Source organism: Castanea sativa, chromosome 7 (genome assembly GCF_040712315.1).
Source record: "Castanea sativa cultivar Marrone di Chiusa Pesio chromosome 7, ASM4071231v1".
NCBI classification, from domain to species: Eukaryota; Viridiplantae; Streptophyta; class Magnoliopsida; order Fagales; family Fagaceae; genus Castanea; species Castanea sativa.
Genome location: NC_134019.1, coordinates 28,391,926 through 28,409,185, shown reverse-complemented (window position 1 = coordinate 28,409,185; position 17,260 = coordinate 28,391,926). Strand labels below are relative to the sequence as shown.

The window sequence follows — 17,260 nt, the reverse complement described above, 5'->3', positions numbered from 1 at the left end:
TGGAAGAGTCGATATTTCTTTCTTTAAGGGGACAATTGGGTGTGTCATCCCGATGACCAGGAATATGTGCCTGTGGACAAGATCTGGGGCATAATGCCTCCGTCCGGTACGCGTGCGTCTATTTTTCATTTACTAATGCTTTGCAAATGTCCTAACCATCGCCTTTCTTGTAGCCTGGGACCGTCCACCAATTAGTACAGAGCAATTTGGCTTCTTAGAGAGAATCTTCCAGACCACCCAGTTGTCAGAGAGAACGTGGGTTAAGCTGGTCACGTTGGATACTCTGCATCGATACTACGATGGTCCTAAGCCCTCCAACACTGCCCGTCAATACGACAATCAGATTCGTCGTCGTATGTTCCTTGCGACCCGTCCGTTTTTATTTTAGTTCGTCCACTTTTTTCTTCTAATTCTAAGCATGAATTCGAGGAAATAGTTTGCCTTTAGTTAATACCCGTCCACTTTCTTGCAGAAATGGATGCTGCTAGGAGAAGGGCACTTATTAAGCAGCAAGTTGCCCTTAAGAAGAAACAAGAAGGAAACCCCCCACCTAAGACGGGTTCATTCCATCCGTCTTCTAAGAGGCAGCCGTCAAAGAATGCTGACCATCACTCAAAGAAGCAGAAAATGGTGACGGGGTTGGCCGCCGTCCAAGGATCTGACGGGTTAAAATTGCCACCAAAGTTGGGTTTAGGCAAAGGAAAAGGTTTAATGACCAATCCAGATCTTGCCAAAGAAAAACCACTTGTCTTGTTGCGGGAGGACTCGCAATATGCCCTTAACCAAGTGACTTCCATCATCACGGATGATGATTACGAGGATCTTGGTAATCATGCGATGGAAGCCATGGGGGAGACGGCTTTATATAGTCTTACTCAGGTTGGCACCGTCATTATTATATATATATATATTTTTTTTTTAATGTTGGTACCGTCATGTTTTGACATTGGTCCTTACCCTTAATACTGTAGGGGGTTGTTTTGGCAAAAGGACTAATGGACCATTGTCTAGCACAAGAGAATGCGTTGGAGTGCGTCCGTGCAAAGTCCAAGGCGACGGCGGAGGAGCTTGACGAGTTGAAGCTATGGAAGCTTCGTCATGAACAAAAGTTGAAATTGTCTAAGCAGACTCGCGAAAACCTAGAAAAAGCGGTAGAGTTGTTGAGGGAAACCTTGAAGGCAAAAGAAGAAAGCATCAATCAGGCCAAGGAGGAGGCTATTGGAGAATATTGGGATTCTGACGCTCTTCTGTCTGAATTGGGCACCTCTTTTAATGAAGGATTCGATGACTGCCTCCGTCAAGTCAAGGCCTCATATCCCGATCTGAGCGTCGCACATATTACGGTCGATACGGGAGGTCAGACTCTAGCCCGTCCTGCCGACACTGAAGATACAGCCGAGCTTTTTGGCGGTGAATAAAGTGACATTGAGGCCCAGAAGGTTGAGAAGGGGTCCGTCGTAGAAAATGTCCATCAATCATCTGACCAAGGTCTCGATGACAAGGAGGATACCGTCGTAGTTCAAGAGTAACATGTAACCCCCCCCCCTTTTTTTTAATGTATGGGAAAAAAATTTTAATCCGTTGTTTTTTGTTGGTCTAGCACTGTATTCTGACCAAATTTTTGAAGCACTTCCTTTGTAGGTTGTTATGATTTTTATCTGTTCTATATGTAGTTTCAGCAAATATTGTTCTCATGGTTTGTGGAAATACTGAGTTTCATTCATTCAGGGCCGTCCACTTTGTGGGATTCATAAACTTCACCCTTGTTGGACAACCCGTCCACTTTATGGACAATAAACTTCGACCTCGATAGGACCCGTCCAGTTTGCGGACCTGATAAATTTCACCATTAATAGGATGATCCGTCCACTCTATGAACTTGGTAAATTTTCATCCTTTTGGATAATCCGTCCACTGTGCGGACTTTATATATTTTTCATCCTGCTTGAATAATTCGTCCACTATATGGACTTAATAAATTTTCATCCTTCTTGGATGATCCGTCTACTGTGTGGACTTTATATATTTTTCATCCTTCTTGAATGATTCGTCCATTATGTGGACTTGATATATATTTTTCATTCTTCTTGAATGATCCGTCCACTATGTGGACTTGATAATTTTTCATCCTTCTTGAATGATCCGTCCACTACGTGGACTTGATAAATTTTCATCCTTCTTAGATGATCCGTCCACTGTGTGGACTTGATAAATTTTCATCCTTTTTGGATGATCCATCCACTGTGTGGACTATATATATTTTTCATCCTTCTTGAATGATTCGTCCATTATGTGGACTTGATATATTTTTTATCCTTCTTGAATGATCCGTCCACTATGTGGACTTGATAAATTTTCATCCTTCTTGGATGATCCGTCCACTGTGTGGACTTGGTAGATTTTGAGCAAAACATATTCCATATGCTCTGAATAAACTCTTCTTATTATAATGGACTGGTAGACTATATTGTTCATAGAAAATAAGAAAAAAACGCCTTTTGGCTTTAAAAGTACTCGTAGGAAATAAAAACTATGACTATCTAAAAATAAACTGGAAATGAGGAGGTAAATGTTGCTGTCGTCTTTGCCCTTTGTTTACAGGTAGTACTTCTTCAGGTGCTCCATGTTCCATGGATGACTCAGCTTTCTTCAGTTTAGGGTCTCTAAGTAGTACGTTCCCTTCCTATGCCATGAAATGATCCTGTATGGTCCTTCCCAGTTAGGACCTAATTTCCCTTAGGAGGCATCCTTTGTAGCGCCGAGTACTTTTCTCAAGACCAGATCTCCCACCTGGAAGTCCCTGTGCCTGACCTTGGAGTTGTAATGCTTCGCCATCAGGTCCTGGTATCGCGCTAATCTCTGTTCAGCTGCGGCCCTGACTTCGTCCATCAGGTCGAGCTATAAACGCAAAGCTTTGTCATTCTTACTCTTGTCGTAGTTCTCCACACAATAGCTTTTTAATCCTATCTCTGCCGATATGACAACCTCACTACCATATGCTAATCAAAACGATGTTTCCCTTGTTGGTGTTCTCGCTGTTGTCCTGTATGCCCATTAAACACTTGGTAATTCGTCCGGCCATATGTCATTTGCCCCTTCGAGCCGGGTCTTGATAATCTTAAGCATGGACCAATTCGTGACTTCAACCTGTCCGTTGGCCTGTAGGTGAGCGAGTGACGAGTAGTGATTCTTGATCCCAAGCTGGGAACAAAAGTCTCTGAATGTGTCGTTGTCAAATTGTTTCCCGTTGTCCGAAACCAGCACCCTCGGAATTCCATACCTGCAAATAATACTTCTCCATACAAAACTACGGATATTATTCTCCGTGATAGTGGCAAGAACCTCTGCTTCCACCCATTTGGTGAAGTAGTCAATGCCAACCACTAAGAACTTTAGCTGCCTCACCGCTGTCGGGAACGGACCCATGATGTCTAATCCCCATTGTGCAAACGGCCATGGGGCCGTCATAGGGGTAAGTTCTTCCGTTGGTTGCCTTATGAAATTTCCAAATCGTTGGCACTTGTTGTAAGCTCAGACATATGTGTGGGCATCCTTCTGCATTGTTGGCCAATAGTATCCTGCTCGGAGTAGCTTGTGCACCAAAGACCTTGATCCAGAATGGTTTCCACAAACACCTTCATGGACCTCCCTCATCATGTAGTCCGCTTCTTCGTGGCCGAGGCATCTTAAGTATGGTCTGAAGAATCCTCTTTTGTATAGGACGTCTTTAATCAAAATGAACCAGGCAGCTTTAACCTTCAACTTCCTTGCGTCCTCTTTGTTGTCAGGTAGCTTGCCTTCCTTGAGATACGCCGCTATTGGAGCCATCCAACAACACTCATTGCTTACCTCCTGCATGCTAATGTCATCTAATAATGATGAGAGCTAGACGAAGGACAAACCTGTTTAGGGATGATCATAGGTTCGGCTGAAGCTGCCTTTGCGAGTCGGTCGGCTTCTTGGTTCTCCTCCCTTGGGATTTAAACCATCTTGATTTGGAGGTTATTCACTCGACCTTTCACTTTCTCAAGATACCTTTTCATCCTTTCATTTTTGCAGTCATAGCTCCCATTAACCTGGCTGGTCATGATTTGAGAATCGGAGTATACGACCACATTCTTAGCTCCTATAGCTATTGCAAGGTCCAGTCCTGCTACCAAGGCCTCATATTCTGCCTCGTTATTGGTAGTAGAGAAGTCCGGACAGATTATGCATTCGATCTTACCTCCCTCCGGGGTGTGGAGTACAACTCTAACACCTCCAACATGTTTATTGGAAGATCCATCTATATGGACTCTCCATATGGGCGTCTCTTCTGCCCCCTGGTCTTTTATGATAGTGAATTCAGTGATGAAGTCTGCCAATATCTGTCCTTTCAAGGCTACCCGTGGTTGTTATCGAATATCGAATTCACTCAGCTCGATCGCCCATAGCAGCTTCGGGACAACTCATTGCTCTTCATAATGGTTTATCTGTCAGGACATTTATGGTATGCGCTTGAAAGTATGGTTTGAGTTTTCGAGCTGCGGTTACTAGTGCAAATGCGAGTTTTTCCATCTGAGGGTACCTCTCTTCTGCTCCTCCTCTCAGTGCCCGGCTTATAAAATACACGAGCCTTTGTACCTTACCTTCTTCTTTAATAAGAGCTGCATTGACCGCTGTTGAGGAGACGGCAAGGTATAGGAATAATTCTTCCCCCGGCATAGATAGGCTGAGCAATGGCGGAGCAGAGAGATACACCTTTAACTCTTCAAATGCCTTTTGGCACTCGTCTGTCCATTCAAATGATCTTTTCAGTGTGCGGAAGAAAGGGAGGCATTTGTCCGTCGCTCTTGATACGAATCTGTTTAAGGCTGCTATCTTGCCGGTCAAACTTTGTACTTCCTTTACCGTCCTTGGAGGAGATAGTTCCATAATCGCCTTTACCTTCTCTGGGTAAACTTCAATGCCCCTCTGGGATACCATAAATCCTAAGAATTTTCCTGCAGTTACCCCGAACGCGCACTTGCTCGGATTTAGCTTCATTTTGTACGATCGTAGGGTATTAAAAGTCTCCTGGAGGTCGCTCATGTGATCTGACTCTCGAATGCTTTTCACCAACATATCATCTACGTAAACCTGCACGTTTTTGCCAATTTGGTGCATGAACATCTTGTTCATCAATCTCTGATACGTGGCTCCGGCGTTTTTAAGCCCGAAAGGCATTACTTTGTAGCAGAAAAGCCCCTGACTTGTTACGAACGAGGTTTTTTCTTGATCAACCTCATTCAATTTAATTTGGTTGTAGCCGGAGAAGGCATCCATGAAGCTCAAGAGTTCATGTCTTGCGGTGGAATCCACCAAGGTGTCAATACGCGGGAGTGGGTAACTATCTTTAGGGCACGCCCTATTCAAATCCGTGAAGTCGACACACATTCTCCACTTCCCGTTGGCCTTCTTGACCATTACTACGTTTGCCAACCAATCCAGGTAGTATACTTCGAGTATGAAGTCTGCTTCTTGTAACTTCTGTATTTCCACAGCTATGGCTCGATCTCGTTCCAGGGCGAATACTCGCTTCTTCTGTCGGACAGGGGAGAATGAAGGTGATACGTTCAACCTGTGGACCATGACCGACGGGTTAATTCTTGGCATGTCCTTGTGACTCCATGCAAAAACATCTTGGTTTTCCTTGAGGAATACTATAAGCCCTTGTCAGACTATTTGGCTAGCCAAGGTGCCAATTCTAGTGGTCCGTTCGGGCCTAGAATCGTCGAGGTGTACCTCTTCTAACTCTTCCGCCAGTTCTGCTACCGTTCGCTGTTCCTCGATGTTCATTGCTTGCAGGTGGTCGTCCATTTCCATCATGGCGACGTAGCATTCTCGTGCAGCTACCTGATTTTCGCGCAGCTCTCCAACCCTGTATTCGGTAGGGAATTTGACCATTAAGTGGTAGGTCGAAGTTATAGCCTTCCATGCATTGAGAGTGGGCCGTCCGAGGATGGCGTTATAAGCAAAAGAGCAATCGACCACAAGAAAAGCTACATCCTTGGTTATTTGCTGAGGGTAATCTCTGACCGTCACAGGCAACGTGACGACGCCCAAAAGGTAGACCCTTGTTCCTCCGAAGCCAACAAGTGGTGCATTTGTTGGGATTAGTCGTTCTCTACCAATCCCCATTTGCTGGAACACGGGGTAGTAGAGGATATCCGCTAAGCTTCCGTTATCCACCAAAACTCGATGCATGTTGTAGTCCCCTGCCTATATACTGACGACAAGTGCATCGTCATGTGGGTGGTGAAGGCGTTGCACATCTTCTTCTGAAAACCCGATGCTGGGGTTATCACGTCGCGCCATTTTCGGTGAGGAACCTGTCAGCTGGACGCTTTGAACCATCCACAAATAGGTTTTTTGGGCCTTTTTGGACGACCCTGCAGAAGTAGTGCCCCCTACAATCATCCGTATGCCTTCTACAAGTGGTCTGGGATGCTCGTTCTCCCATCGAGGATTTAGTTCCTGGAGTTGATCCGTTCTCTCCTTCCTCACAAACCTCTGCAACCTTTCTTGCCTAATGAGGGCTTCAATTTGCTATTTTAAGTCATAGCAATCTGTCGTATCGTGGCCATGATCGCCATGAAAACGGCAGTATCTGTCTTTTGGACTCTTGTTCGGATCTCCCTTCAGCTTGCCAAGAAATGTCAGGGTTCCTTCATCTTTGATCTGCATTAACACTTGGTCGATTGGGGCTGTGAGAAGGGTGAAGTTCGTGAATCTTCCCGCGGGTGGTTTGGGTCGTCGATCTTCCCGTCGCTCTCCGGTTCTAGCCATCTTTAGTCCCTTATCCGATCGTGTATCTTCCTGCCTTTCCCTTTTTCTAGGCTTTTCCTCTCGGGCCAGCAAGGCATCCTCTGGGTTCATGTACTTCGTTGCCCTGTAAAACACTTCGAACATAGTCTTTGAGTCATTCTTATACAAAGAAAATAGGAACTTACCCTTCCGCAGCCCGTTTGTGAACGCTGCTAAAAGTATCTTGTCATCCGCCTCGTCTATTGAGAGGGCTTCCTTGTTAAAGTGAGCTATGTATGATCTTAGAGTCTCGTCTTCTCATTGTCTAATGTTCATCAAACACGCGGTAGACTTCTTATGCCGGTGACTTCCGATAAAGTGTGATACGAACTGTGCGCCTAATTCCTTAAAAGTGCCGATGGAATTAGGCGTCAGCTTACTGTACCAGTCCCTCGCAGGTCCTTTCAATCTGGTGGAAAAAGCCCTACACATGATTTCATCTAGTACACCCTGAAGATGCATTAGGGTCTTGAAAGATTCCAAGTGATCCAATGGGTCCTTGGATCCATCGTAATTCTCCACCTGAGGCATGCGAAATTTTGGGGGAAGAGGGCATGAACTTACGAGCGCTGTGAAAGGCGAATCAATTCTATGGACTAGGTCATCCAGGTCGGTGGAGATTCGACCTCTGAGGGCGTTCATCATCACATCCATCCGTTCCCTCATCTCCTGCATCTCAGGTGCTATGTGAAGTGCTAGGGTGTCCGAGATGGATGGCCGATTAGTGTCCTGCCGCTCCGGTCTACTCAGAGCGTTGCTACCCTCAGGCCCTTCTGGGTTCCTCCCATCCGCGCTTGCACCTTCCCGGTCTTCCTCTAGTGCGCTTGGGTGTGCATTCCTTTGCCGTAGTTACTCTTCTAGATCATGATTCTGCTTGGTTAGGCGCTCAACCGCCACCGCAAGCATTTGGACTTGCCTCTCCAAAGCTATGGCGTGCGGTTCATCGCCTTGATTGTTGGTTGTTGCCATCGATCGAGTGAGTACCATGCAACTTTTTGTCTCAGGGATATAGCAAAGGCTAATTACTCTCCAGTGATAATGTTTCCCACAGATGGCGCCAACTAATGATGCCGAAAAATCACCAATAAGCTGCACGCACTCTCAAATCGAAACAATACCTACAAAACGAAAAGCGAAGACCTAACTGAGAGCACCGATGTGGTGCTGGCCAAAAACCCTCCGAAGGTCAAGTTAGAACTTTTCACAACCCTAAAGTGCCAGAGTTGAGTCAATAATGCGTACCTTTATTTAGGAGGGTTTTGGAGTATTTATAGTGGTGTAGGGTTAGCATCCATGCCTTGACCATGAAGTCCTTTCCTTCTAGAATTGGAACTCTTTCCTTTTGCATACCTTCTAGAGTTCTTTTCCTCATAGGAGTCTTTTAATCAAGGCTAAACCTGTGACGCAAGAATTCTTCTTATACACGCTTACGTGGAAATCAAGTAAAGCCACATCAGCCCTAATTATATTGCATAAATCCTATTTAGGGTTTCTTGGAACCAAACCTGGAAGGATGACCTCGGCATCATACTTTTCCATCCACTGTGGATCTGTCCTCCTTGGCTATGTTAAATATGAACCCATCATCCATGTATATCCGTCATGTTCATTTTTATTCCCCTTCAGCTGGGTTTCTGGTGGGTTTTTTTTTTTGGGTTTTTTTTTTAATTTGGATTTTTGGTTTCGGTGGGATTTTGGTGGGCTGTGGTGGCAGTGGTGATTGGGTTGTTTTTTCTTTGGGTTTGTTGTGTATTTTTTTTTTTTTAATTTGGGTTTTTGGTTCTAATGGGATTTTGGTAGGCAGTGGTGGTGGCATGGTGGTGATTGGGTTGTTTGGTTGTTGAGAGAGTGATAGAAAGGCAGTGACAGAAATTAGAGAAAGGAGAGATAGATACTTTGTTATTATTTCATTGTATAATTTATATTATTTTAATGTGTTGTATTGTAAAATAAAAGTTAGGATGTTGAGTGCATTGTAAAATGGTATGGTATAATAGATAAATTAGCTTTTGAGATGGTGAAATAAAATAGTTTGAAGATACTGTATGCTACTGCTCTTAAAAACAAAATGCTTTAAATTACCTTCAAAATGAACAAGGATTTTGTTATAAATCAAAAGAAAGAACAAAGAGGAACACAAAAATTTTGACGAGATAATATGTGAATCTTTATTATTTAAGTGGCCAACCACATTCTACAATAAGCCAACTAAAGCTTTTTCATCTATCAAAAGTCCCCTTAAACCTTTCTAATAACACACACAAACACACACACATATAGGGCCTTCAAAGTTTGGAGAAGTGCAAAGAAGAAATGAATAGCATTATTCAATTGGCTATTGAAACGGTGAGGTGATGATATGACCATCAAGAGAAAAGTTAAGTTTAGATAGTATAATGCTATATGTAAGTTTCAATTCCAGGATACTTGCTCCCAATAGATAAAGCTACAACAATCCAATAGTGTAGAGTGGCCTTACATGCTGTTGACACCCCATTTTGCAACCCGTATTTAACCTCACATGGAGGGTAAAAGGGTAATTTCACCTTGGAAATAGGCATCTTAATTGTGACCATTAGATCCTTAATTTCATTTCATCAAAATGATCTTGATATTGTTACGATCAAATTGATTGGTCATAAGCCCTAATCGGACCATTAAATTGAAAGTTATCATTAAATCAAGTTTTAAGGGTTGAGATTCACTATCATAAATTGAGTTCGACTATATGTGATTATAAACAATTTATTCCAATTGGTTATAATTATAATCAATTTGAGATTAATAGCGTGTCATAATTTGATTGGCTAGAACTACATTTTTATGGTAAGGTTTCACACACTTAATTAATTAGATAGTCAAACATTAATTATTCAATGAATAATTTGTGCAATTATCTTTTTAATTAGGGTAAATTTGGAACTAATAATTGGAAAATAATTTTGGACCTATTAATGTTAATTATGCTGAAATTATTTTCTAACAAATGACATATACTCACCATTTCATTGATATCTCTCAGAATATTTTGAATCTATGAATGAGGTTAATTTTTCTAGAAACTAGACATCTAGGGCTTTAAGTTAAGCACAAGAATGAGACAATTCCGGTCAAAATTGAGTAAAATATGATTTTTTTGAATTTGGCTCTGCGAGTTGTTACAAGAGCTATGGGAAAAACCGAATTCTAGGTTATTTTGTTTGCTCATCACTCGCACCAGCCTCCACATTTAATGCACCAACTTTCTCTAAATACTGAAATAAGGTCTAGGTTCGCTATTCTCTTTAATCCTTTGTCAACCCTTATTAAATGACCTTCCATTCATTTTTTCTCCACCACTATTATATAAACCCCTCTCTCCTCCATTACAAGGGACACACAAAAACCCTATCTCTTCTCCTCCCTTGAGTTCTAGTGAAGTAAAGTAGTCTTGTCATATCTTGGTCTTCCTGAGACTCAAGGTATTGAGTGAGACTCACTCTCCCTCTCCTAGTTCTTCTTTTCTACTCCACCCTTAAGACCTCTATCAAGAGTCTCCTCCTCTACCGTATGGATCTTACATACATGTATAATCACTTTCCCTAACTTATTATTTATATTATTATGATGATTAGGATTAGAGCATGCTAGTGTTTATTTTAAATCTCTTGAATATGTTTGAATTTTCTTTATGTTTATATGCGTTCTTCGCATGTTCTTGGTTGTTCATCACATGTTCATGCATAACCCTAGTTTTGATCTTAAATCCACATAAAAAATATGAAAAAAAATATTTGTTTCATAATTCTCTCAAATCCTTGAATTTAGGATATCATCATCCACACACATTCATTAGAATTTATATTTCAATCCAAATGCAATGTTTAATAAATTAAATTAGGATTTATCACATGCTCACACATTAAATTCAAGCAAAGCAATGAACATGCAAATTGATTGATAACATATTGGATGATATGATATGAATGTTGGCCATCATAGTTTAGAAGACCGGTTTCACCGAGAAATATGGGTGCCTAACACCTTCCCACCTTGTAACATAGCCTCCAAGCTTAGATCAAGGGTTGATAGACTAATGCTTATCTATGTAATTTTCAATTTGTAGATTGTAACTAGGAAACAAAGCCATGTACTTTATCTTAGATTGTATCTAGGACCAAAGCCATGTAATTTCTTATGATCAATGCAAATTCATTTGCAAATCAATGAAATAAGGAATTTTTCAACTTTGGTTTTCTTATTTATTTCAATAATTAATAAGTAGCAACTCCATTGTAAAACCCTAAATCTAAAGGGGAAAATATAATAAGTCGAACCTCCATTTTGAGAGATAATAACACGACTCCACCCATTCAAGTGGGATTGACCTAACGTCTTAAAAATAGGCGGGGCGCAGTCTCTCACACATGCTAAGAGATATTTCACAACACTCCCCCTTGGATGACCACTTATTAAGAATATGCCGTGTTAAAACCTTGCTAAGGAACAACCTAGTGGGAAAAAACCTAAGTGAAGGAAAAATAGTACAATCAGCACATGTTATGTTAAGCCTTTTACTCCCCCTCATGAGAACGTGGAAGATCTTTAAGTTGTCGCATGCCAATGCCATGCACTATCTTCTTAAATGTTGTCATTGGTAATGATTTGGTGAATATGTCCACCAAATTGTCACTTGATCGTATTTGTCTAATATCAATTTCACCACTCTTCTGAAGCTCGTGTGTGTAAAAAAGGTTGGGTGAAATATGCTTAAGTTCTGTCACCTTTAATATAGCCTTCCCTGACCTGGGTGATGCAAGCAGCATTATCTTCATATATGATTGTGGTACTATCTTTGATTGATGACAACCTACATTTCTCTTGAATATGTTGTATTACTGATCTTAGCCAAATGCACTCATGTCTTGCTTCATGAATTGCAATATTTCTAAGTGAGTTAAGGAAGTAGCAAATAATGTTTGTTTGACAGATCTCCATGATAGGCAGTGTTGCCATTAGTGAATAAATATCTTGCTCCAACCTTTATGTGGGTTAGAAAGATAACCTGCATCTATATATCCAATCAACCATAGTTTTGATCCTTTGGGTAAAATTATCCCAAGTCAGTCGTTCCACAAAGGTAGCATATATGTTTGATTCCATTTCAATGTCTTCAAGTAGGTGTAGAACTATATCTTGCTAGTAAATTGAATGAAAATGCTATGTCGAATCTTGTGCAATTTGCAAGGTACATTAAAGCACCAATTGCACTAAGATAAGGCACTTGAGGACTAATAATTTCTTCATCATCTTCTCGAGGATGAAAATGGTCCTTTTTGACATCAAGCAACCTATTCACCATTGGAATACTCAAAGGGTGAGCTTTGTCCTTTAGAAATTGCTTCAGGACATTCTCTATATATGTTGACTGGTGAACAAGAATTCCATTTGTAAGATATTCAATTTGTAGTCCACGACAAAATTTTGTCTTACCGAGTTCTTTCATCTCAAACTCATTCTTTAAGTGATTTGTAGTTTTTTTGAGCTCTTCTGGAGTCCCTACAAGATTTAAATCATCAACATATACCGCAATAACAACAAATCCGGATTCCTATCTTTTAATGAAAATGCATGGACAAATTGGATTGCTCTCAAATCCTTCTTTCAAAAATATTCATTGAGGCGATTGTACCACATGCGTCTAGATTGCTTTAACCCATTTAGAGATCTTTGCAGCTTGATAGAATACATGTTTCAAGATGTGAAGTTATATGTTTTAGGCATTTTATACCCTTCAGGGATTTTCATGTATATATTGTTATCTAATGATTCATATAGATATACTGTGACAACATCCATTAAATGCATGTCTAACTTTTCTCTAGCCACCAAGCTAATTAGGACTCTAAATGTAATTGCGTTCATTACTGGAGCATATGTTTCATCATAATCAATGACAAGTTTCATTAAGAAACCTTGTGCTATAAGATGGGCTTTGTATCTCATAATTTCATTTTTCTCATTACATTTTCATACAAATACCCATTCATATCTGACAGGCATTACACCCTCTAGAGTTTGTACTACAGGCCCAAACACTTCACATTTTACTAGTAAATTTAATTCTGCCTGAATTGTCTCTAACCATTTTGGCCAATCATTTCTACATCGACATTCTTCAAAGGATTGTGATTCCATTTCATGATCATCACCTCCAGTAATATCAAGGGCAACTTTAAATGAAAATATGTTGTCGACCGTGATTTTATTTATATCCCATATATCTTATGTATTCACATAATGTATTGAGATCTCATTATTTTTAAATAGCTGATCCTCTTCAAAGGATAATCCTTCAGGAGACTCCTCTTCAGAAGGATCCCTTTTAGAGGGTTCACTTTCAGGAGATTTTTGTTCATGAATTTGAGATAGATCAATTTTTTCTATTGCTTGTTTAATGGGTGTAGTCTATTCAAGGGCTGTAATTTGATTTTCTTGTAATTTTTCCCTTTGAGGAATTTTATCTTCAACACTGATAGGCCTCCCATGCTTGAGACGTGGTTTTGATTCATTCGCTGCTATATTAACTTTTTGTTCCTTAGGGATTTCAATCCTTGCTGGAGTATTAGCAACTGGAATGGGAGACTTCACAATTTTCTTATTGTTGGTGAATACATTTGATAATTGATTTGCAATACCTTGCAAGTGAATAATCCTCTATACTTCAAGTTCACATTGATTCGTATGAGAATCAAGATGAGATCATGCTAAACCATTCCAACTTATCTTTAGTCGTGCTTCAAGCAGTGACTTCTCTCCCCCTAATGGTGGGAAAATTGTTTCATTAAAATGACAATCATTAAAGCGTGCAGTAAATATATCACCAGTTAATGGTTCAAGATATCTAATAATATAGAGAATCAAAACCAACATAAATTCCAAGCCTACGTTAAGGACGCATTTTAATATATTGTGGAGGTGCAATTGGAACATATACAACACAACCAAAAGTTCAAAAGTGAGAAACATTTGGTTGTTGACCACAAACAAGTTGCATTGGAGAGTGTTTATGATAAGCAATTGGCTTAATGTGAACTAATGTAGCAGCATGTAATATAGCATGTCCCCAAACAGAAACAAGTAATTTTATTTTCATAAGCAAAGGATGAGCAATCAATTGAAGTATCTTGATTAGTGCTTTAGCTGGACCATTTTGAGTGTGTGTGTGTGCGCGCGCGCGCAACAAAGTGTTCTATATCAATTCCAATTGATATACAGTAGTCATTAAATGCTTGAGATGAAAATTCACTTGCATTATCTAAGTGGATTTTCTTAATTGGATAATCAGGAAATTGTGCCCTCAACCTTATGATTTGAGCAAGGAGTCTAGCAAATGCTACATTTCTAGTAAAAAGTAGACAAACATATGAGCATCTTGTTAATGCATCTATTAGGACCATAAAATATCTAAACAACCTTGAAGGTGGGTGTATAGGTTCACAAATATTACCTTGAATTCTTTCTAAGAAAAATGGAGATTCAAGAACAACTTTTGTTGGTGATGGTTTAACAATTAATTTTTCTTGAGAACAAGGACAACAAGAATAGTCACTTGATGAAAGAATTTTTTGGTTTTATAAGGGGTGTACCTGAGAGTTTTCAATGATTCTGCGTATTATTATTGACCCTGGATGTGCAAGACGACTATGCCAAAGCAGAAAGATTTTTGGGTCAGGGCACTTCTGGTGTATTGTAACAATTACTTCAATTGTTTTTATGGTAGTACAATATAACCCAGAAGAGAAAATAAGCAGTTTCTCTAATATGAGATTTTGGCTAGAAACCATTAAAGTAATGTAAAGATATTCTTGACTGCCTTCATTGTTGGTTTCAATATGATAACTATTACCATGTATATCCTTAAAGCTTAGTAAATTTTTTCTGGATTTAGAAGAGTACAAAACATCTTTAATAGAAAATTTTGTGCCATTTGGTAGCATGATGCTTGCTCTTCCAGAGCTCTCTACCATGTTTGATGAACTGGATATGGTATTGACTTTAGCTTTGACCAATATTAAATTCTAAAAGTATTTCTTATCTTTAGGATTGTATGTGTTGTTGCATTGTCTGCTAGGCAAAGATCTCTCCCAATCGTCTTGGAATTAAATCCATTAGTAGGATCCATGCCTCTTCAAAATGTGCAAAATGTATTTATTGAGTTTTAATACTTTCAAATGAAATTAGCATATAATGAAGGAAGTTTAAATCCATTATAGATAATAATCAAAATACATTGCAGAATAATGGTGTTGTATAGCTAACACGTATAGATACACAAAGATCAAAAGAAGAACACAAAGGAAAAATAAGAAAAGCATATTGTTGATATGAAGTATATATCTCTGCCTTCTCTTCTGGTTTTTGGTGTGTTTGATAATGGATGCTTGCATATGTATATATAGAGGGAAGGGGAGAGGCTTTGGCAGCTGAGATCCTATCACTTGTGAGACAAAATCCCTTAAATCTAAAGCAAAGAATCTCTTAGGATATTGCTTTAAGATTTTTGCCCCCCATTAATGTATTGGGTGTATAGCTAATAAGTCATTCATGTGAACAATGACTAGGTTTCTGGACGTGTCTAATTATTTATGTGATTTCCTGAATCATAGGTTCTATATAGACTAATTATTCAATAAGATTGTATATGCAGAATGTAAATTGAACTGCATTAATTTAAACACACGTAATTTACATAGCATAATATGATGATACAATGAAAGGAAATATTTAACACATATATAATTTACATAGCATAATATGATACAATGAGAGGAAATACTTAATTGGCATAAACATTAAGGTTACCAATCATATTCTCAACCTCTCTATCTATATCCTCAAAGAAGTCAGAAGCTTCAAGATGAGTCATATTTACTTCATTTAAGTTATCAACGTAATTCATTGGATCCTTTGGATTATCAGGTTTGGCAAGATTCACTTACTCATTTTCCCTTTTCTTTCAAGAAGGCTTGGTACAAGTCCACCAAATGTTTAGGAGTACAACATGTGTGTGACCAATGCTCTTTCATTCCACACCTAAAACATAAATATTCATGGCCCTTTGAAGGTTTATTTTGTAAGCCTTTGCCACTTTCTTGTTTTGACCACTTTCTGTTATAAGGTGTGTTATGTCCCTTTGCAAGATTATGAGCATATCTTCCCCTGTATTGATTATTCTTTCTACGTCCACCTCCACGCCTTCTACTTTTATTTTCTCCATTTCTTTCAAATGATACTCCATTCACTTCAAGGAATGGTGTGGAGCCAATTGGACGAGATTGGTGATTTTTTAATAGAAGCTCATTATTTTGTTTAGGCACCAGAAGACATGATATAAGTTCAAAATACTCGTGGAACTTGTGCTCTCAATATTGCTGCTGCAAGAGCATATTCGAGTCATGAAATGTAGTAAAAGTTTTCTCTAACATATCTCCTTTAGTGACCTTTTCACCACATAATTTCAATTGAGAAGTGATTTTAAATAGTGCTGAGTTATATTCACTTACACTTTTGAAATCTTGCAGCCTAAGGTGGATTCACTCATAATGAGCTTTTGGGAGGATTACACTCTTATAGTGTTCATACCTCTCTTTTAATTTATTCCACAAGACTAAGGGATCTTTTTTTTTTTTTTTTGTGAGGTACTCAGTTTTCAGTTCCTTATGGAGATGTTGGCGAATAAATATCATTGCGTTTTCCTTATGTTGTGAGGCTATTTCCATCTTTAATGGTCTCTGTGAGGGCCATTGCTTCCAGGTGGTGTAGATATCCCATTTTACAACTTGCATTTAACCAACAGGTAGATCTTCAGATTTGTGATACAAAACAAATCTTGATGCTCTAACAATCATAATGGTATGTCATTAGTTTTGATCGGACCACTTGATCAAAAGTTTTCATACAAACAATTTTCAATGATCATGGCTCACCTACACGATGGGTCCGATCATGTCCTATTTTAAACACTTAGGGTCTGTTTGAATAGAACTTATTTTGCTGAAACCGAAAACTGAAAACTAAAAACACTGTAGCAAATAAGTGAAAAAACGTGGATGATAATTTGGGATATACGGGAACTGTAGCTCAACTGAAAGTACTGTAGCACATAAATACAACATTTTTTTTTCCTTCCTTCTTCTATCACTTCTCAGAAATCCACACAGCGTAGCCTCTCATTCTCAGAAATCCACAAGCTTAGATCTTTCAAGAAAACCTCATTCTCTTCCTTCCTTCTTCTATCACTTCTTAGAAATCCACAGCATAGCATCTCGTTCTCATTCTAGGGTTTTGTGATTCACAAGCAAACTTCATTCTCTATCTATCTCTCTCTCTGCGCTCGTTTCTAGATTCATCTATTCCGATCACTCTGCCACTTTATCGTAATCCATGGCTCGCC

The 17,260-nt window shown here is 39.4% G+C and overlaps 1 protein-coding gene across 1 annotated transcript; it reads right to left on the bottom strand.

The window, feature by feature from the left end:
* Window positions 1-3,980: 3,980 nt before the first annotated feature.
* Window positions 3,981-6,225, bottom strand: LOC142644266 (uncharacterized). The gene is made up of 4 exons (XM_075818914.1): window positions 5,764-6,225; window positions 5,479-5,670; window positions 4,891-5,118; window positions 3,981-4,322 (listed from the first exon to the last, which is right to left on the bottom strand). The coding sequence occupies exons 1-4, from the start codon at window positions 6,223-6,225 to the stop codon at window positions 3,981-3,983; spliced, it is 1,224 nt and encodes a 407-aa protein (XP_075675029.1).
* Between the last annotated feature and the right edge of the window lie 11,035 nt (window positions 6,226-17,260).

Bases quoted from the DNA above. Each gene is read 5' to 3' on its own strand.
- LOC142644266 (XM_075818914.1), bottom strand. From the start codon at position 6,225: ATGCATCGAGTTTTGGTGGATAACGGAAGCTTAGCGGATATCCTCTAC. The intron at 5,119-5,478 runs GTATACTACCTG...AAAAACGTGCAG, and splicing joins AAGCAGACTTCATACTCGAA to GTTTACGTAGATGATATGTT. The intron at 4,323-4,890 runs GTAAAGGAAGTA...ATAAAAGACCAG, and splicing joins AACTATCTCCTCCAAGGACG to GGGGCAGAAGAGACGCCCAT.